Source organism: Delphinus delphis, chromosome 6 (genome assembly GCF_949987515.2).
Source record: "Delphinus delphis chromosome 6, mDelDel1.2, whole genome shotgun sequence".
NCBI classification, from domain to species: Eukaryota; Metazoa; Chordata; class Mammalia; order Artiodactyla; family Delphinidae; genus Delphinus; species Delphinus delphis.
In genome coordinates, this window is record NC_082688.1 from 11,370,888 (window position 1) to 11,393,689 (window position 22,802).

The 22,802-nt window shown below is 37.2% G+C and overlaps 1 protein-coding gene across 2 annotated transcripts in view; it reads left to right on the forward strand.

Moving 5' to 3' along the window:
• DENND1A (DENN domain containing 1A) overlaps window positions 1-22,802 on the forward strand; it is a 493,467-nt gene that overhangs the window by 89,296 nt on the left and 381,369 nt on the right. For both annotated transcript variants that reach the window (XM_060014177.1, XM_060014178.1), the window contains exon 2: window positions 12,742-12,785. In XM_060014177.1, the coding sequence (XP_059870160.1) occupies window positions 12,742-12,785 (44 nt within the window). The remainder of the gene's footprint in view (window positions 1-12,741; window positions 12,786-22,802) is intronic.

Below are 22,802 nucleotides of genomic sequence, written 5' to 3' on the forward strand. Positions count from 1 at the left end.
AAATGAGTCTGGAGTTGGGAGAGGTCTGAGCTGGAGAAATATAAAGTTGACAGTGCATATTTGCATTTGAAGTGATGAAACTGAAAGAGACCAGCAAAGGAGGACATCAAGAAGAAAAAGTGAAGAAGTGCAAGGACTAAACTCTGGGGCTCTTCAGTAGGAAGAGGTCAACGAGAAGCCCAAGGAGCAGCAGTGAGATAGGGAAGTGGGATGCTCTGGAAGCCACATGAAGAAAGTGGTTCAGTCCGCCTGCCAGTGCAGGGGACTCAGGTTCGAGCCCTGGTCCAGGAAGATCCCGCATGCCACAGAGCAACTAAGCCCGTGCACCACAACTACTGAGCCTACGCTCTAGAGCCTGTGAGCCACAACTACTGAGCCCACATGCCACAACTACTGAAGCCTGTGCGCGTAGAGCCCATGCTCTGCAACAAGAGAAGCCATCACAGTGAGAAGCCTACGCACCATAAAGAAGAGTAGCCCTCGCTCGCCACAACTAGAGAAAGCCCGCGCGCAGCAATGAAGACCCAACACAGCCATAAATAAATAAATAAATAAATAAATAAATAAATAAATAAATAAATAAATGAAAGTGGTTCAAGGAGGAGGAAGCAATCAAGGGTGTCAGTGGTGCTAAAGGTCAAGTAAGATGAGGACTGAGGATTAATAGTTGATGTCAACAGTAAGAAGGTCATTGGTATATGAGTCGTTTCAGAGAAGTGCTGAGTCGAAAGCTTGGTTGGCATGGGTTCCAGAGAGTAGGAGGACAGGAATTGGTGACAGTGAGTATAGATACTATTTTGAGGAATATAGCTTTAAAGAGAATGAGAGAAATGGGGTGGTAGCCATGGTGGGGAGGTGGGCTTGACCTTTTAAAAAATATTTGTAGAAATAACAGTTTGTTTGCATGCTGATGGGAAAGATCTGGCAGAGAGGTAAAATTAATAGAACAAGAGAATTGGTAGAGCAATGACTGAGTTGCTGAGAGGAGATGGGGTCCTAGCTCACAAGTGGAGGAGGGGCCTTTGCAAGGGACATGAACAGTACTTCATGGTAATGGGATGAAGGCAGGTCTGTGGGGTTGGAGATAACTAGTGGTAGAGTGGTGGAGGGAGCTTGTGAGAGCTCTCTTCTGATCGCTCGGTTTTCTCAGTGAAGGGGCAAGTAAGATAAATGGTGGCAGTTGAGGTTGGCGAAAGTTGGAGGTCTGATGGGAGAGGAGAAAGTATGAAATAGTCACTAAGGAGAGTGAGAGAGTAATGACTTAAGGAAAATGTGGTATAATTACTAAGTTGCATTAAAGCTCTCTTACAGTGAGTAATCCAGATTTAAAGTTAGATTAGTCAGCACAGTTGTGTGGTTTTCTTCAGCCACAGTCAGGCACATTGTGGTGGCTTCTCTTGTTGCGGTGCAGGTAGATAGCTGGATTTAACAAGGATTGTGGTTTTGCCAAGGGAGGACAACAAAGTAAGAGAGGCATGAAGGAGTCAAGGATGTATGTAAAGGAACAGTTACAAAATAGAATTTAAGCTAGGTAAGGAGGATAGTGTAGACCCGAGGTGGATGAAGGGCAGAGAAAAGATTGATAGAGTGAATGTCTCTGTGGGACTGAAGAATGAAGTTGGAATGCTATAGGGAATGAACTGGGAGGAAAGGAGGTAGATCATGGTTGGAGACTGAGGTACTTGAAATTGTGATTATTGAGGGGGTTTCAGTTATTGGTAACTGTAGAGTTTGGGTATGACCATGGTAGTGAGTAGCTGAGACTGGGTAGAGGGCAAGTTCCTTGGTGAGGAGGAGGCCAAGGAATCAAGAATTCCAGGATTTAGAAAGATCATCTATGTGAATATGTAGTAAAATCGGTAGGATCGTGGTGGGAGTAGTGGTAGAGTGAGGGGCAGTGCACCAGGATCCATAAGATTCAAGGAATGAGGAGTGACCCTGGGATCAGTAGATGACAGCAGAGTGGGGAGTGGGGTGTAGTCTGGTGACTTGAGGCTGAAATCTGGGGTTTTGGAAAATGAGGGAGAAAGTTCTGGAAGTGTCAGCAAGGAGCAGAGGCCACCTACCCCACCTCCAGGCCAGTCTGAGGAGGGGTGGAGAGGAAACGTTTCACCACTTGAGAGGGCTGCAGAGGAAGCCAGCTTTTGGCCACAGTAAGAATGTGATAATGCGAAGGGAACTTCGAAGAGGTTGAGAATTTTGCTGCCGGCTGAGCATGAGTGCTAGAAAGCAAGTAAAGGAGCTTCTTGAGTCGGGGAGCAGTGTAAGTGAATGTGCCAGTTTTGCTGTTCCTTTACCAGCTACATGTAAAATTCATTGCACTTTTGACAGAGGACATGGTTCCTTGTTTTTTAATTTTTTTTAAGTACTAGGGTGATTGAATGTTAATTCATATAAGAATATATATTTGGCTACATTTATAAATTCTGATGCCTAACAGCATGTTTTGGAAGCATCTGATTTAGATGTGAAAAGAGGAGAAAGATGAGCAAAGCATGTCAAGTTTTGTGGGAAAGTGAATTGATCAGGCAGTCTAGATTTGGGGATTTATTTTTAAGAGATAGAGATGAAATGGGGTGGGTTGGTCTTAACGGCTAGGCTAAGGATTCTAGCTTTTTAATAACATAAAGGTCTTAAAACATATCAGAAGTGATATAGGTCCTCAGAAGAATTAAATGTAGAATTGCCATCTGATGCAGCACTTCCACATCTGGATAAATATCCAAAAGAAGTGAACGCAGGAATTCGAACAAATATCTGTATACCCATGTTCATAGCAGCATTATTCACGATAGCAAGAAGATAAAAGAAACTTGTGCCCATAGATAGATGAGTGGATAAACAAGATGTGACATGTACATACAATGGAATATTATTCAGCCTTAAAAAGAAAGGAAAGTCTGACACATTCTACAACATGGATGAGCCTTGAAGCCAAGTGATGAGCCAAGTGAAATAAGCCAGTCACAGAAGGACAAATATTGTGTGACTCCACTAGCATGATGTACTTCAAGTAGTTAAATTCATAGAGGCAGAAAGAAGCATGGTGGTTACCAGGGGCTGTGGGGAGGGAGGGAACAATGGGGAGTTTTTTAATGGGGTCAGAGTTTCAGCTGGGGAAGATGAAAAAGTTTTGGAAATGGATGGTGGTGATGGTTGTACAATAATGTGAATATGCTTAATGCCACTGAAGTGTACTCTCTTTATTTATTTGTTTATTTTTGGCTGCGTTGGGTCTTCGTTGCTGCGCAAGGTCTTCCTCTAGTTGCAGTGAGCGGGGGCTACTCTTCGTTGCGGTGCACGGGCTTCTCATTGCGATGGCTTCTCTTGTTGTGGAGCATGGGCTCTAGAGCACTGGCTTCAGTAATTGTGGCGCATGGGCTTAGTTGCCCCGCGGCTTAGTTGCTTCCCGGACCAGGGATTGAACCCGTTTCACCTGCATTGGCAGGCGGATTCTTAACCACTGTGCCACCAGGGAAGTCCCTGAAATATACTCTTAATGGTTAAAATGGCAAATTTTATGTTATGTATATTTTACCATGCACACACACAAAAGTGATAAAGGATGTAGGTATTGCTTCTCTAATGATACAGATAACAACTAGCCAACAATGGCTTGTTTCTCTGGGAAGAGAGGTGGAATTTGGTATAAGAGTCTTCTGGTTGACGGGCATAGCATGTTTCCCTTGCTGGGGTGTCAGCTTTATCTATGCTGTATGTACTAGTTTGGCCTTAGTTCTCAGTGTGGTTTAGAGGTACTTGGAAATGCATTTTCTTACACAGGAAAACATTTTTTCTGTGTTCTTATTCATTCTGTTTAGCCAATGACTTTTTTCATAGATGATACAAGGATAACCTCTAGCTTTCAAAATTACTCTTGAGTTTTTTAATACGAATTTATCTTTGAAATACTGTATTTACTAGTTGAATTGAGTGCTAGTTACTTTGGAGTCATTTTATTTATATCCTGAACTTGGCAAAGAAATTTAAATAGAGAAATTGGAAAGCTCTCATTCATAATCTGTTAGGCCTGTTTCATGACAACATGTTTTAGTTATTTGTCCAGATGTATTCTTATTGTTGAGTCACAATAATGACTAGAAGACAGATCAACAGGAGGACATAAATAAATAAAGCCGAAAAGGAAAACCAGTGTTGGACTCTTAGGAGTCTGATAATTCTAGGCTGAATCCCAGCTCTGTTACTTAACTCTGAATTTGTTCTTAGTGAGCCTCACTTTTCCTATTTATAAAATAAGGATACATCTACTACCTGGTGGAGTTGTTGTTAGGATTAAATAAGATGATAAACTCCCTTTGGCAACGACTGATATATATCTAGGCATTCAGTAAGTGGTAGCTGATAGCATTATAATTATTACTGCAAAAATCTTTAATGAAACTCTGTTTCTGAAATCCAGAATGCAAGTTTAGAAAGCAAAGGAATTAGCAGAAAGGTCCTTCAATTTATACAAAGATTCACCTCAGGGTTTCGGTAAGTCTGGGAGAGTCCCTAGTGCGTTTGATGTTTACACATCATTAGCAAACAGATGCCAGGAGGCAAATAAACTGTATCTAAGGATTTTTGAACCATTGATGATGGAGAGAAAATCAGTTTCTGATAAAGTTATAACATTTCTAAGTAACTAATAGCAGGCCGTGGGAAATTTTTAATTGGGCTTTTAAAAGTTTATTTCAGGAGCACATGTATTTCCAATTTGAGGCACACCTATACATCTGTAGCCATCTAATTTATAGTGCTTGCTTATTTCTCCATTGGGGTTAAATAATATAATAACAACTAATATTTATTGTGCACCTACTATAAGCCAGTGTATCTTTAGGAAGCCTGTAGCATTCAAAGGCTTCTTTTCAATTGGATGTTTTGAAATTGGCCTTTCATCCATTTGGAGAGACAGGGTATTTAATGAATTTATTTTATTCTATTCTATTTATTCTGTTATGCCAGCGTATCTGTTGGGTATATATAATCGGCAAGACATTTTGTAGGAGACAAAGCTAAGTAAAACGTGGGCCCTGGACTCACAAAATACTTAATTCACTAGGCTGTTCAGAAGGGGCGTGTGGTGGTATGACATGAACCCTGGTGTAGTCCTGGGCCCTACACCTGGCTCTGCCACTTCTTCCCTGAAGCTTTTTCTGTCTCGGCCAGGACTAGGCTCAGTGCCCCTCTGCTAATCCCTACCAGGCCCTGTGATGATTGCTTGTTTAATTCTTTGTATTCTCTATTAGAGTTAGACTGTAAACTCCCGGAGAGCAAAGACTATGGCTTATTCATCAACTGGGCCAGTCACATCAGAGTATTCGTGCTGTGTATAAATACTAACTTTCTAACTTTGGGCTAGTGATAACTTATGCTTTCTTTAACTATGATAAAATTGATTGTGATAGTCCCAATGTCATAGGTTTGTCATGAAGATAAAATCAGATATTTAATGTAAAATGCCTATTATAGTGCCTGGCACATAGTGGGTACTCAGTCAATAGTTGTATTTGAGTAGGTTAATCATCTCTTTTCACCAAATTTGACAAATGTGATATATCTATTAATGAAGACCATATGCAGTGATATCACTTTTGTGGTACATAAAGGGCATAGCTGTTCTTCAGGTTAAGTCTGAAGTAATTATTCACATTGGAATAAAAATTTTATACTTACGGTACTTATTCAAAAAGGTGGAGTAAAACTAATCTTAACTCATAGAGAAATTAAATGGAAGCCCGAGATTATAACCATTAAAAACCTTCATCAGTATTTATCAGTTTGATAGATTTTTATGGATTAGTGTTCCAAACTTTGAACCAATGTAAGAAACCCTAAATACTTAAATGATAATGAAAGTTGAAAACTAGTATATTCAGTAGGGAAAAAGGTAAGTGTAAGTGAGCATGTTCTTTTGATTTTTTTTTCCCTTCCAGCACACCCTCTCTTTTCCATTTAAAATCTCCCTTTGGAATTTGACTTAGGTTTGATTTTTGGGTTTATGCAGCAAAGGTTTGGTTAATGATCAGATGTATATTTCCTGTAGGTGAAATTGGTTATGAGAAATATTTCAAATTATCAGTAAGTAGTAGCATTTATTTACTGGTCAAAAGCTATCAGCATTCTCTAGGAAGAAAGATGAAACTGTAGATTTTACTGCGTAAAGTCAATGGACTCATTATTTGTAGAACAGCTGATGCATTTAGTACTTGTTGGTTCACTTAACTGGTAACTGTACTATATTCATAACTCCAACAACTGAAAACAATAGGTCAGTGTCCACTGTTTATTCATAAATAGTCACATCAGAGCAGGATGTATCTGAAAGGCAGAATATGTTAGTTTGAGGAGGAATCTGGCACACGAATGGTTCCATTGCTTGCCATACTGAGGTGGGTTGCGCTCTCCTTTACTGAATAATGCTGTTTGGATTTTCATTATAGCTGTAGATGGTGAACTGTTCCTGTGTTTGTCAGGCTGATTGCTGTGAAGTAGTATTTGAATGTATTTTAAATGCCAGTGTTGAGGGGAAAGGCTAGAATAGAAACATGGTTTAAAATTGGTGATGACTCAAAGTTTTTATGTCTTACAGTCTTCATGTTTTATAGCAAAAAGGTTATACCTAGAATAGATTTTTAAAGTAAGAAATTCCATTTGTGCATGCAGTACTTCATTTAAAGTACTTTGAGATGATTTTTTAAAAATTAGTGAAGTATACTCCTTTGTAATTTCAGGATAAAACCTGCATTTTGGAATCAGTAATTTTTTTGAAATGAGTAATTTTCAATTTAAAAAAATTAAAAAAAAAGACAACATAAACCATTTTGTTTTATTGTCATGGAAAAGGAAAATGTGTTTTTTTTTGTTTTGTTTTTTTTACTATGTGAAATATTCTTTCCAAAAATATTTTTTAATAAGTGAATTTTAACTATCATAAATGAAATAATTTACTAGAATAATTGTATTAATGGTTCAAGTATTTTATAATATAAAGTAAGCAAAGCTGACTTTTTATAGCTATAACATTTAATAGGTAGTGTCCTTGAAGCTCTTTATTAGTTTAGTGCAGTCCAGTTTGCAATCGTACTGTCAAGAAACTTTAATTCTACATTATACAAAAAATTAACTTTTCTTCTTGAAGATTAAAAGAAAGTTTATTTTTAAGTGTGTTTGGAGGAAGATTGAGTTTGTCCTCAAAATGTACAACTTCTCGGACTGTTTTCTGAGGGTCTACATTTTTAATATATAAAAATTGAAAATGTCATTAGGGAAAGAGCAGTGTAATGGACTATTACCCATTTGCAGCATATTCCCATCTTCTCATCTGGAAAATTAAATCTGAATACAGCTGGGATTAACATTTATGGTTTTTGGGGAGAGGAAGATAGTGTCTTAAACTCCATGAAATTGAACAATGAGATTATGTTGTTTATAGCTATTTTTATTTTTAAAAGTTTTTTTATTTTTTAAAAATTTACTATCATAACATTTATCATCATAACCATTTTATTTTATTTTTTTATACATTTATTTATTTATTTTTGGCTGCATTGGGTCTTCGTTGCTGCGTGCGGGCTTTCTCTAGTTGTGGCGAGCAGGGGCTACTCTTCATTGCAGTGAGTGGGCTTCTCATTACGGTGGCTTCTCTTTGTTGCGGCGCACGGGCTCTAGGTGCACGGTCTTCAGTAGTTGCAGCACGTGGGCTCAGTAGTTGTGGCTTGTGGGCTCTAGAGCGCAGGCTCAGTAGTTGTGACCCACGGGCTTAGTTGCTCCGCGGCATGAGGTATTTTCCCAAACCAGGGCTCAAACACGTGTCCCCTGCATTGGCAGGTGGATTCTTAACCACTGGGCCACCAGGGAAGTCCTATAGCTAATTTTAAAGTCTCACTTTTAAGGAGCAGATTTTTATCATTGTAAGCTTTAAATGTGTTCAGTATTTTGTCTCTTATTGACTGAAATATCCTAGAGATAATGACTGGATAAATTTAGTAGGCATTAAATGTAATGTTTTCTGCCTTGATACCTAGCATGCTAAAAGTGAAAGCAGTGTAGATTCCCATGTTAATGGCTATATTTGCAGTTTCCCTTATATTTCTTAAAAGAGCTCCAGTTATATAAGACTAACATTTGACAGCTTTCACAGAAAATGAAGTCAGTGTATCTTTCAATAATCAGTTAAAGTGTCATGCCTTGACCCTTCAAATGGAGTCAGTCATTAGTGTGACAGAGAAAAACGGGAAAATAATTTGGTAAGGTGTGTGTGTTTGTATGCTTATTAGTTACCAATCTACAAATGAGTCCTCATACATAAGCACAGTACTTTTATGAATTATCTTGCATTTCTGTTGTAAAAGATCTGTCTACCACATTTTCTAGAAACTTTAAGCCTAAGGCAGAACTCAAGGTTTTTTGGATCCTGTGTAAAATAATTTATAGTGCCTTTCCAGTAAGTCTTGCCCAAACTCTTATTCTATTAATTAAACATCCTGTGGCAATCTGGTATGTCTTAAAGATTTAAAAGTATGTTGTAGTAAAAGAGTAGAAAACATGGACTATTGAGATTGAAGAAAACTAGCTTTTCTTTAAAAAAAAAAAGTAAGGCGTTTGTTCTGAGATCAGTTTTTTTTTGGTTTTTGTTTTTTTTGTTGTCGAGACACAGGCTTTTAAGTATGGTCATGTTCTGCGCCTGAATGAGACTGTGCTGTTGGGAGTCCTGTACTGTGAAATGTCTGTTTTAAGTATAGAAATGCTTTTGTGACCTCCAGTGGAAGTGGTGCACATGTGTCTGTGTGGGGTCAGCCTCTTGCATGGTTGCAGTGCTGGGAGAAGGTACTGGCTGGTCAGATTGACATAATGCGAAACCTTGTTCTAGAGCCAGCTGTCTCTTTTAGCCTTATGTGGTTAAGTCATGTGTGGACTTTTCTATACCATACATCTTGCTAGCAAGATATTTTAAATACTTTATAACAAAAAGATTGTATTTTCCTGGGAGATGATGAAGTTGATTTTTAATTTTTTAAGAATCTATTACTTGAACCTGGAGAAAGTTTCTGAGAAAGAAGGGTAATGCATTACTATATGTTCTTAGTTTTCTGTCAGAGGGACAGTTCTTAGAGAGAAAGCTTGACATATGCTGATAACTGTATTCTTACTGCCAATTGCCTAAACAAATTGTTATGTTACTTTTTTCCATGGTAGTACTCTCATCTGCAGATTTTTGTGTTGAAAGTTAGCTGTTTGGTGACACTGTATTTGGCAGTGAGGGTATGAATGTGAGAAGAAGTTTTGGAGCATTAGCAATTATAGTATTGGATAGTGGGTAAAGAAATAGATATATAAATATTAGATCGATGCACAGTTTTCCAGTGTATGTTATTTTCCATATAAAGATATAGAACATTTCATAAAATGTTACCAGACCATTTAAAACTCAAAGAAATGCAGCTGATGCAATGAAATACATAGAGTACTTGTAAAAACATACAGACACGAAAGTGGATTGCTGCCAGACAGAAAATTTAAAGGCGGTTTGCTGAACTGCAGGGTGCTAGGTTTTGTACATGTGCCATGCTGAAACTGTTAGTAAGGCGGGTGTTGTGTTGCTTGAGAAAAGCAGATTGTATTTGGACCTTTTTAACTCAGATGTTTCCAATGTCGATATTTTGGTGACATTATGGCATTATGATCGACTCAATGTGAAACATGATTTCAGCCTCCTGTGCAAAATAGACATTTAAAGAAAATTCATACAAATTATTTTTAGTTTTTGTGTTAATTTTTACAAAATGGCTTTCATAGTTTTGTTAACTATCAGACTGAATCTTTGAGCTAATTGAATGGAACTTTATATAGGTTGGGCTTTGGTTTTAAAAAGCATTGCCTTTTTTTTTTTTTGATGTTGCTTTTGAGAGTGTTAAAGACCCATGAAGTTTGCTTTTGTAAATCTCAGGGCCTTAAAGAAAGGGAATCAAAAGCTTTATGCTTGAATCATAGTAAATAATAATCCATGTATTATCTTGGAACATGATTTTGTTAAAATCTGGGAATCTCACTCTAGGGGTAGTCTTAGGGCAGTTGAAGGGATTTAGTTGATGAAGGTGTTTAGTTGATGTTGCCTACCACTGAGGCAGTGTTTAGGGTGATATGATGGTTTGAATGACCCCCATCTTGGGGTTCCATGGTCATCTTTACCTTCAGTGTATTAAAACAAATTGATTTTTCTTTTCACCTATTTTCCTTCTCTTTTTTCAATTCTATGTTGTATATATGAATAAAATACATTTTAAAAATGGCAAGTTAATTATTAATGTAGTTTCTTGTTAACAGTTGGTTTAGTTCATTAAAGAGATTTAAAGACCTTTCCTTTCCCACTTACAAGCAAGAAACATTTTTTTAAATTGGAGAATATACCACAAATTTTGGTTTCTGATATTCACCCCTCAGAAAATGGTGATAAAAAATAGTCTTTGGGGCTTCCCTGGTGGCGCAGTGGTTGAGAGTCCGCCTGCCGATGCAGGAGACACGGGTTCGTGCCCCGGTCCAGGAAGATCCCACATGCCGCGGAGCGGCTGGGCCCGTGAGCCATGGCCGCTGAGCCTGTGCATCCGGAGCCTGTGCTCCACAACGGGAGAGGCCACAATAGTGAGAGGCCCGCATACAGCAAAAAAAAAAAAAAAAAAAAAAAATAGTCTTTGGTTTTATTCCCTCTTTATTTCCATTGGTATTTTGTAGTTCCCAAGAAGCAAACTATTGCAGGAAAGAGGACCTGATATTAAAGATTTATATGTGAGTCATTTCTGTGTGAAGTTTTCTGGGTAAAGAGTAATTGTTAACCACATGACAACTGGAAGAAAAAAAAAATAAGCCTTAGATTATTTTGCGGCTTTTCCAGCCTCTGTTTTACTGTGTCCCTCAGGGACTTAGAGCTGCATTTTTGTGGGGGGTGGGGGCAGGTCTCAGTACCAAATTTTAAATCCTAAAATACCAGTTATTTTGCTGAACAAAGTCATTTACATATGTGTTAGGAATCACAGCCACTGCCCTCTTTTTGGATCCTCTACCCCAAACCCACAGTACACTTTTAGAGGTTTGCTGGGCTCGTAGCTGTCTCTTTGCATCCTGCTGGCCCGCCCCCAATTCCCCCGCCTAGACCTAGTGCTTTTCATGCCACACCATTAGCGCCCTCTGGCCTCCTGTCACAAGAGGGCCAAGTCTTTGTGTGGTTTCAGCCCTTTAGGCCAGAGAGAATAGAAGCAACAGCTACTTCCTCTGACTTACCAGGGCAACCCTGCAAGATACTGCAGGAGGGATTATGCCAGAATTCTACTAGTCCCAGTCTAGACATGTCATTGGTCTCTTCCTAGTATTTGAAGATGAAGGTAAAGAAAGTCAACCAGAAGACACTTCAAGAGCCAAAGTAATCTACAGATAGTTTCAACTTTTCTGCACCACCCATTTTGGGAAGATCTTCATTTGGTGTGACCTTTTGAATATTCCTACTTTTGTTATTAGTCTTGAGTTTTGAAAAATAATATCCATTGACTTCAATGACTTGAAAACTGATATTTCTAAGATTTAAATGTAGTTTGTGAATAGGCCCATTATTTTCTCCCTTTTTGATTCTTTAACTGCAGAACAATTAACCGCATTTTTATCTTGTGGCATGGAGGGCTTTAACTTTTACATGGATTCACTTTCATGGAGAAGTAAACTGGTATTTTAAAGGATATATATGAAAACTGAGTAGTATATATTGTGATCACTGTGGTTGGGGACCTTCAAATATTGTGCTTTTCCACAGCCTTTTGCATTGATACATGATTTCTCAAATAGATATTATTCTGATCACTCTTCTTAATGTGTCTCTGAGGAACCAGATCTCTCTCTTATTAGAAAAGATTGAATGTTTTCCTAATCAATAGCAAGTGGAGTGCTAATAGCTTTTAATTAGTACACTTCTGTATTGACTTACAGACGATGCCATTGGATTATCTTGCAATTATGATTGAAGAATCAAGTGACCCCTTTCCTAATTCTATTTTAAACAGATGGTCATGAAAGATATCTTCACCTATGTATTTTTAGTTTCTGAGCAAGTCTAATTATGTTAGAACATAATATCTCATATCATGATATTTTGTTAACTCTGACAAGCTAAAAGTGTATTGTTTTCTTTTCAAGAAAACTTCATCTATTTTCAAGAGACCATGAGTATTTTGAGAAGGATATATTTTATTTTTAAAAGCAGGGAGTTTTGCATTTGTTCCTTGAAAGAATTCTTATCTGATCCTTCCCTCCACCCTGCCCTCTCCCCCACCCCACCCTGCCCAAACACACACAAGATCTGAAACTGGCCTTTAAGGTGGTTTATCAAGCCCACATCTGTAACTATGAAAAGGAGGCCTCTGATAAGAAAAGTCAGGCAGGTTTCCGATTGACTTTCTCTGGAAAAATATATCGAGGGCAATTTGCAGCTGGCAAAATTTTTTGCATTAGGTAATAGTCTAAAGTTAACGGTAGTATCAGGTCTTTAAAATTTTTCTTTTTTATATTTCTGGAGGAGGGTAATGGGAGTGCCTTGCCGAGTCCTTCCTTGTGCTCATCAACATAGCAGCCTCAGCTGCCCCCCTTGGATCCCCTGCCAGGGCTGCTATCATCTTCTGATCAAATATTAATGTGTGATCCTCTGCTTGCTCACTAATCCAAAGCCAATTAATATTATCTGTCAATTATTTACAGATCCTGAGGTGCAGAGGCAATTCCCGGAGGACTACAGTGACCAGGTTCGGAATGCGTAATTAATTTTTTACATGACAAAATTTATTTCAGAGTCGTTCAACATATTATTACTGTTCTTTTTACTGAAAGAGATAAATGAATTTTTAGAACGGAAGAGAAACAGTAATTAGGAACCCAAGACAAAAAGTAAAACATATTGAAGTAGGATCGAAAATATTGGTGCTAGATTTGGGGTGTTACCTTCAGGGGAAAAATGCACAGAAAGTAAGGAAGAAAACCTATCACAAATTTTACTTTTTATTTTGCTACAGTCTGCAGTTCATTAGCAAATCCTTTTTGGATTGCCTGTGAACTTTTTTTTTTTATGCTATTTAAGCAGGCAAGAACTGGCGTAACAAAAAGGTAAGGATGGAAGTTTATAACATCTCCTGGAATTGGAAATAGATTATGAAACTGTGTTATGGTAGTCCTTGAAGGAGATGATACACATGCGGGAATGGTCTTTAGGGTGAGGGTGGTTCTAATGATGGTAGTGAAAGTTGTTTGGCCAATTGGTCTTGCCATCTTGAATTTCCTGCATTCTGCAAACATGGAATGAATGGAGTGGAAGGAACTATTTTACTCACAAAATACTGCTGAAGTTCCAAAGCTGCTCTACTCTTTATAATTAGATCCAGGTTATACATTCTGGATTCCAGTTTCTATCTTGAGAAATATTAGTAATGTTTTGTAGCTTTTTGGGGAACCTTACATTTTTAGTTCAAACATGCAATTTGGTATGCTTTTTTAAAGCAGTTTTGAAATAAAAGCATTCTTGATTATACAGTAAAACAACTTTTTAAAGCCTTTCACATGTGGGATATGGTACATAATAAAAACATTTTTCTGAAGTACATTCATTTAATTTTGTATATTAAAAGAATGTCCTTGAATGAGGATAAGTACAATGGAATATAAATATCCAGTACAGTAGTAGTAACACCTTTGCAATGTGGCTTGCTGTATAGAGGGCAAGGTATGTGATACATCTTTAGGAATATAAGTGGATAATCAGGATAATGAGATGCTTTGTCATGAGATTTTACTGTACAAGAACCCAAGAAAACTGGTATGGATTGCTTTGCATGTGATCTCAAGACTTTAAAATGAGATTTAACAAAAATAGTAATTTTCTCACTCTACCCTTTGCCTCATCTTCCAACAGGAGAGTTAGATTTTTATCTTACCCTATGTTGGTATGGGATTGAGCCCTTCGGATTTAATTTACACAATCCAAAGATTATAGGACCTTTTTATTAATGTTTTTTTTTCTTTCGACAATGTTTAAAGGGTGGAAGATCATAAAGTATTACTTAGAATAGACTTGAGGCCATAGCTCTTAAGAAAATCATTCTTTTAAAATATTGTTGTCTAGGTAAATAACCTTTGTGGTCCCATGATCTGAATTACCCAATGAGAAAAAATTATGTAGGAGAAAACTTAAAATAACATAGTTAACATCTGGGTTTATTCCTTTAAACATAGTTTCTTGCTATATCTGAAAATTTGTGAGCACCATGATCTTTTTTTTTTTGGTGTAACTTTAAAAAAATTACATGGTAATATGTTCATTAGCAAAAAGCAATTTAGGAAATAAAAATAAAGCAAAAATAAAAGAAAGAATGAAAAGAAAGAAACTACAAGTCATTGAACTTTTACTACTCATAACTACTGTGACAATTTGGTGTTTATTTTTTCATGTTTAGTTCTTTGAGTATATATATGTGTTTATGTTTGGGTAGAGTATGTATATATACAGGTACTCCACATACAAACACGTGAAATATGAGATAGAAATAGAAATATAGATTATCATCAATTTTGTCACTGCATATGGAGCCCAGTTTACTGATTAAGTATTGTTGTGTTGTGAACTTAGTTCTCTTTACTTTAGTTAATGGATGATCTTACAAGTATTTTATATACTGAAGTTGGAATTCAATTATAGTAGGAATCTAAAAAATAACTTTTAGCTATTTTAAAGTGCTCTTAGGATAGGCATTTGTTTTCTTTGTCTGGATCAGTGACTTAGTTTTGAAATTTGGAGGTTGATGCTCATAGGCTGCATGTAGACTTATGAGGGTATGCACATCACTGCCTTATTTAGCATCTCTTCCAACTTGACACACAGTTTCCCTTCTTTACCACATGTAACTCAAGAATGAAGGATGAATGAAAGCTCTACTTTGTTTGGAGAAGTTACCTCAAAATTCCAAGAAATTTGAGAGTTGATCTATTAGTAAAGGAAATGAGACCTGCATATTTCTTACTTACATTTTTATAATTTGGATTCTGATCTTATGTGTTTTCTTTTTAGCATTTGTTGGATTATGCCAAATTATCTTTCCCTTTGGTGTGCTATTATAAAGGGATTCTTAGAAATATTTCTATTACATACAAGCTTTAAATGCGGAATGTGTACTTAATCTAGACAACATTTCCAGTATTAAAACATTTATGATGCAGTCCATAAGGAATATTTGAGATAATTCACCACAAAATATAGCACTTATTACTACACACACACACAACCCCCCCGCCTCCCCAGTTTTTCTCCCCATTCGCTTAAACTACTAGTGCTTGTTTTTACATATAGTGTATTTCCCATGTACCAGCACACTTGATCAGAGACGCTTGCTGCTGCTAGATGTTTTATTCTGTGTGTTCTTTGTACCTTACAGTAAAAGAATCTGTCACAAATTATTGTGGCTCACTGCTTTAGAAACTGAGAAAAAAGGGAGGTTAGATTGACATCTGTGACTGAATAATGATGACCAGCCTTTTGGCTCTCCTTGAGCCACAAAGCTAGCACTGCCTTTAGAGTGGAAAAAGAAGTAAGAAGAAAGGGGAGGGATAAAAGAGAGTTACAAATCTGTGGTCCCAGAGATGTATTACTGTTGGGCCAGTTGTCTGTGTGGTATGATAATCCATTTTGATCTTCTCTGTCTTAATTGTCTGCTAAAGACAAATGGGCAGTAAAAGTTCATCAGTTTCATCTTTTTTCTTCTCGTTTAGAAGCAGAATAAATGATCCATCACTACAGAAGTAGCCTTTCTTTCTGACACGGAAGTAATGCAGGCCCAACACGTTTTATTAAAATGTTTTTCCCTCATTATTTCAGTCCTCTCAGCTCTGATAGATCTTACTGTTTCATAAAAAATGTAATCTGAAATGTAAATAAGGGTCTTGATACAGAAGGAAGAAGTAATGAGCAGCCTGAGCCACATTTTCGGACTCTTGATTGTAATTACTGACAAAGTGATTTCTCTGTGCCCCATTTTTTTTTTCTTCCTTAAGTTGTCTGTGACACCCTCAGACTGCGATGACATCTATGGTTTAAAACCATTAAATCACTGTAGCACTCAATATTTCATTTAAAATCTGGTAGGCCTGCTATCTTAAAACCTGAAAGTACAGGCTTTGTTAATTCCTGAAAGATATGCAATGCCTATGTTTTCTAAAAGAGAGAAACAAACAACAACAAAGGCAAAAGCAAGGTCTTTTCATAGTTCATATTATTTATTCATCTGCTTTTGTTTAATGTTTACCTAGTTTAAATACTAAAACATTAACATTGGTAGGATCCTGACTTGGAAACGATCCTGCATTTGAAAAAAAAACCACCTCTAACAACTTACTTGTGAAATTTAAAGAATTGTATCTCTCATAAGCGTAATCCGAATTAGTCTAAATCATTTTTTTAACGTTAAGATTACTAAATTACAGACACAATTTTCAAGTTACTTTGAGTTTGGTAGCTTAAACCAGATTCTTTTCATTCTCTTACTACAAGTTTAGATAATGTGGCTCTTAATAAAGCCTGTCTAAGAGAAAATTTTTGTTAAAGAAGAACAGAATCACAATGTGTTTCTTTCATTTCTAGAAATGGTTTCTCAAAGATACCAACATGTCAATCTGGCATTAAAAATAAGAAAACAAAACATGAATATCTTTCCCTGCTGGAAACAGCCTTGTAATTAATTAAATGGATTTATAATTATTCTATTATGTTTACTGTATTCATTCATAATTATGGAAATAAATGGTAAAACTTTATTCATTGTGATTAGTGCAGTTTTAATGAATATTAATTGAATTAAAGGAGAAAAGGATAAATTAATGTGTTAGCAAATTATGGTCACCACTCTCATCAAAACCCCATCTTTGGGTTCAAAACATATGATTTTTCAGATTAAAAAAGAGCCTTTAGTAATTATAACATGTAGTATGGGATAATTTAGAATAAAGATATAATAACATATCACAGAGATTTCCATAAATAGCCTTGTAATGTGTCAAGTACAATAGGCATTACACCTACCATTTAAAAATGCATTATTTATTATATGATTTACTTCTTGTACTAAAACATTAAGAATTAATAATTTGTTCTCACAATTGCACTTTTTATAGCCTGTTTGTTCTAAGAGTGGCGATTAGAGTTTAGTGTGCTAGAAGTTGCTTCTCCACTGTGCTCATCTATATTCTGATGAAATATAGCAAGTGTCTTAGAGCTCTTTAACTAGAGGTCTGAACATACCCACCCGTCCCTGTACATGTAGATCACTGTTCAGAGCTGCAGGTAATTTTTCTTTCCACTGGCACTGAAACAGAGGTTATAATGAAACCAACAGTCTTTATACATTTATAGAAACTATAAAAATTTTATGGAAATCTTTATATAGAAACCAACAGTGTTTCTTGTATAAGCTCTGTAAGCAATGTAGAAACATGGTACATTGGGAAAAATAAAACGGTGCGCTTTCTTTTATGGTTATATATGGTCTGTGTGATTTTTAAAATTTCACTATAGGCAGTTAAGCAAAGTGGAAAAACATGCATCACCTATATACTAAAAAGGAACAAAAATATGTTGCATAACTTAGGCTAATTGTGATGGAAATCGGCATTTCTGAGTTGCATGTAATTGCTTAAATATGGAGTTTTCATTTGTTCATGCTTCAGGTATGCTCTAAAAAAACATTTAAACTCAGTTATTCACAGTGTAACCTATGTAAGTGGATTGAAAGATTCTGATTTGAAAGACAACGGAGATAATATTTAATCAAGGCTCCCTACTTGCTTGTTGGTGATTGCCTCCTTCTTTTAGTGAGCAGCTGTGTATGGAAACTTGCAAGTTACTTTCTTCAAAATCTTGATAATCCAGAGACTAAACATTTCTATTCAAAACTTGTTCATGTCCTGATGCATTGAAAGAATACTATCTAATAGGAAAATTATAGATATAATCCACAGCTCCTACATTTTTTTGTTACTGTGAAAGGAAGCTTCATTGCACCAACATTGTGTAATATGACGTACATGTACAGTATTTACACAAAATGGAAAACAAATGATAAAATTTGATTTTCCCATTATTGTCAGGCAGAGAAACATAAGCAGCAGTGTACCTGGTCTGTATAAAGTGTGACATTGATTCCACAAAGTTTCCACCAGTCTTTCTATAGTGACTTGTCTAAGCCATAGAATCTTCAAGTTGGAATTGAAAATTTGGGTTTGTGGGTTTTTGGGCCATGCATTCACCAAGCTCACAAAGAATGGAATTGGACCTGGGTGTATCCTGTTCCTCTTGGAAACTTTTGAGCTTTCTTTATTTTCCCCATTCTTCTCCAAAGTAGGTGCTGTCATGCTTCCAGCCTACTCATGCAATCCGTTCAGATTTGATCCACTTTAAATGGTGAAGTCAAGTTTGGTTCTGGAAACTTTTCATGACACCATATGACATGGAACAGAATTTGTCATTTCATTTGAATATTATCCAAAGGATTTATTTATATAAGGTTCAAATGGGTCACCATTTAAAATGGCTCCACAACTCAGCCTTAAAAAGACTAACTTAAAAGTGGCTAAACTTTCTGGGTTTTTTTCCCCCTCATGTCTGTTTTTGGTGGCAGAAACCGTGTTGGAGACTCGATACGATTTGGTGCATTAATTGTGTGAGAGTTTAATAAGTGTAGTGTCTGCAGAGTATGAGCTGGATACCATACCAGGTAAAGATGAAGAAAGATGTAGAAGATTTCATCTCCCCCTTGAAAGACCTTACTGTCTGCTAGGCTACAAAGGTAATACATGTTCAGGTTGTTTCAATAGCTTGTAGAGCAATGGCAAGGCCAGAAATTGGGGATATCTCTTTGAAAACTAGGACCTTTGGGTAGTGATGCCACAATGTAATCACATTTCTGCAATTTCTTGTTTTTTTTGTTGTGAAGCCATAGAAGTTAGTAAGTTAGCCAGAGTGGTACAGAGAAACCCAAGTGGAAAGTCTTGGGGCTGCCTTTAAAGAAGATCATCTTTTAAGTCTGTTTTAGATGTGTGCTTTTCTAAAAGTCACTGTTGATTCATGGATTTTTTTGAAACCTCTTGCTCAAAAAGGTCAGTTTCCATATTTCTTAGTAACTTGTCAGCCTGGGATTATAGGTAGAAATGTAATTTTCTCATCCACAGATAGAAACTCTTAATTTCTTCAGACCCTGAAACCTGGGAGGTGACTGTTTAGTGTAATGGCAACAAAGCACCCTGCTGAAGCCGCTTTCTTCAAGTAGTGGGTCAGTATCCACAATTGCCACCAAATGTAGCCATTTTGACGGACCACATTACAGATTCAAAGATTTTCATTGATAGATTGCAGATGTATAAATGCATCCCAGATTAAGTGTCTACTTCTTTTTATATGTTTAAAAGTGTCCCATTCTTGATGATTGCCTTGTTTAAATGTTTTTTAAGTTACAGGCTCATGGATGGGGAAAAATAATCCTAAAAAATTATCTATCACGGGTTGCCTCTTATTTCTCCCTGTGCTGTTACAAGTCAAATTTATCACCTTGGATGAATGCTTTTCAAGTGTTTGCTGAAGAAAAACCACTTTGTATATAATAGATGCTATTCTGTCATATCTATATCTTTCATTCCCCCCCACCCCCATTTCCAGAAAAGGGTGAATTTAAGAATGGGATGGGGGGCTTCCCTGGTGGCGCAGTGGTTGAGAGTCCGCCTGCCGATGCAGGGGACGCGGGTTCGTGCCCCGGTCCGGGAAGATCCCCCATGCCACGGAGCGGCTGGGCCCGTGAGCCACGGCCGCTGAGCCTGCGCGTCCGGAGACTGTGCTCCGCAACGGGAGAGGCCACAGCAGTGAGAGCCCCGCCTACCGCAAAAAAAAAAAAAAGAATGGGATGGAGTTGGACTGGCTTCTTCTTTTTTTTTTTTTTTTTTTGCCATATGCGGGCCTCTCACTGCTGTGGCCTCTCCCGTTGCGGAGCACAGGCTCCGGACGCGCAGGCTCAGCGGCCCTGGCTCACGGGCCCAGCCGCTCCGCGGCATGTGGGATCTTCCCGGACCGGGGCACGAACCCGCGTCCCCTGCATCGGCAGGTAGACTCTCAACCACTGCGCCACCAGGGAAGCCCTGGACTGGCTTCTTAATGAAACTGTATTTCAAAACCTTAAACATTTAGCCAAACTCAGTTGAAAAAGTGATAAATTTTCTGATTTAAGGCTCTTCTTTTGAGTTGAAGATTCTTCTCAATTTGGTCACTTCCCAGCTGTTACAGTTATATAGAAGGAACCCATTAAAAAGACAAATTCTTTTTGAGCTATTCTTTCTGAAGGCATGCCAGGCTATAGAGCTATGTTGTACTACTACTTACTTGAATCTGACTCTAGGAAATGGAAGTAGGCAATCCCTATTTATACATTCTTATTAGAAGTGTTCTCCTGGTTTTATTCTGGCTCCAAAAAAGCCCTGGTAAATTTTAGACATCTCTGAATACTACTGGATGGTCTTATTTCTGGTGAGTTACTCAGTGATGATAACTAAGTGGACTGTGGCTGCTTTTGAGAGCTGTAGTCTGAGTCTTAACTTTAACCTCATTTAATCAGTCTCTGTTGCTTGTTTGGATGGATCTGCAAGTCTGCAGTCATCAAGCCCTTGCCCTGTTCATTATCCCTCCTAAATTGCTCTCTAGTCTGTCCTAGTCTGCTATTTCCCTCTGCATTCACACTCTCAGCTTCTCTCCTGTGGAGTTTTCCTAATGACCTGCAACCTAATGACCTTGTAATCACTACATTCTATAAGATGGCCAGAGATGTCTTTCTAAAACCTAAATCAAATCACACCATTTCTCTTAAGTCAAAACTCCTGATGGTTCCCTGGTGCCTTCAAGATCTACTGCAAATTTCTTTACTTGGATTTGAGGCCCATCACAGTCTGTCCTTGCCCCAACCTCCAGCCTGGTTTCCTACCACTTCCCTTCATAACCAGACTTAGAATATCTATTTCCCAGCAAATCAAGCTCTCTCCCACCTCTATATTTTTGCCCAAGATGGTTTTTTTGGTTTTTTTTGGGTGTTGCTACTATTTATTTATTTATTTATTTTTCACATGTTTATTGGAGTATAAATGCTCTACAATGTTGTGTTAGTCATCACTAATCATTGGAGAAATGCAAATCAAAACCACAATGAGGTATCACCTCACACCAGTCAGAATGGCCATCATCAAAAAATCGAGAAACAATAAATGCTGGAGAGGGTGTGGAGAAAAGGGGCCCATCCTGCACTCTTGGTGGGAATGTAAATTGATACAACCACTATGGAGACCAGTGTGGAGATTCCTTAAAAAACTAAAAATAGAACTACCATATGACCCAGCAAGTCCAAGATGTTTTTATGGTTAAAATGCCTTCCTCAGTTCCCCCTCCCACCCAATATACTTCTTTTCAGCATTAAATGCCCTGCTTATATCACTTCCTCTGTGAAACTTGCCCTGACTGAATTAGTCACTCTATCCTCAGCACTTGGAGAGCACTTGGAGCATTGACTCCTTACATTGTATTGTTTATTTACTATGAACTCTTCAAGTACAGGAATGACTATAATCAGTGTTACTGGCTCTTCTCAGCAGCTAGGATAAATTAGGGGCCAGTGAATGATTGTGAATATAAAGTATGTAATACACAGACATAATTGCTAAGGAGTTCAGATTCCAGAAAGGATAGTACAGAGCATGGCCTTTGGAGCCAGACTGGGTTTGAATTCCAGCTCTGTCATTTACTGGGATTTACCTCTTTGGGGTTTCATTTTCTCACCTGTAAACTAGAGATAATCATAGTAAAGATATCATAGGATTCTTGTGAGGTTTAAGGGATTTTGAATGTGTAGAGTGCTCCGAATAATACCTGGCATTTAATAATAACCAATTATTAGAGAGTGCCTACTGTTTTTAGGGGGTGGATTCAAGGTAGCAGGGTAACCTGGTTTTGGTGCTTTTGTTTTATCAGGTATTAGGATTATGTGTGATAAATTTGCCTCTAGAATTTCAGACTGATCCTAGGAAGAATTCTGAAAAATCTTTTCTTTCTAAGCCCACACTGTTCTACAGCAAAATTTAGAGAAGTCACATAGGTAAGAGAAATTTGTCAAGTAAAGATGAAGAGATAACCAGAAACAGTTTCTGAATATTTATGTTCTATAATGTACGGAAAATATGGAAACTCTTTAAATGGTGATGAAGGGATTTTAAATAACTAATTACTTTTATTTCTGTTGTGAAAGCTGTATTGAGACTTTCCATTTTCAAAACCTCAGAATTTAGTAATGGGTCCCACTGTCCTTGTAAATTAGCCTTTTTGGTTGCATGTAGTACTTTTTATTATTGTGTTAACTTTCATTTTAAAAATATATGCAGTAGAGTTAAGATTCCTCTAGCTACCATAATTTCAAACTGTCTAACTGACTGAAACTGTCAGTTTCAGATTTCAAATGTGAGATAACATGAAGCCCAGACTTTGAACTATGTATGTATATGTCTGTGTGTGTGTGTGTATGTGTGTGTGGGTAGAAATGGAAAGGATAATTAAGATTGTTTTTAAATAAAATTGAGCTTACCAAAAATCATTTACTTTCATATCAACCTTGTGAAATATATAATATTGTTTCACATTGCTTTTATTCCTGGAATATTTTTATGTAATATTTTATACTTTTATTTATATAATATTCTAAGTA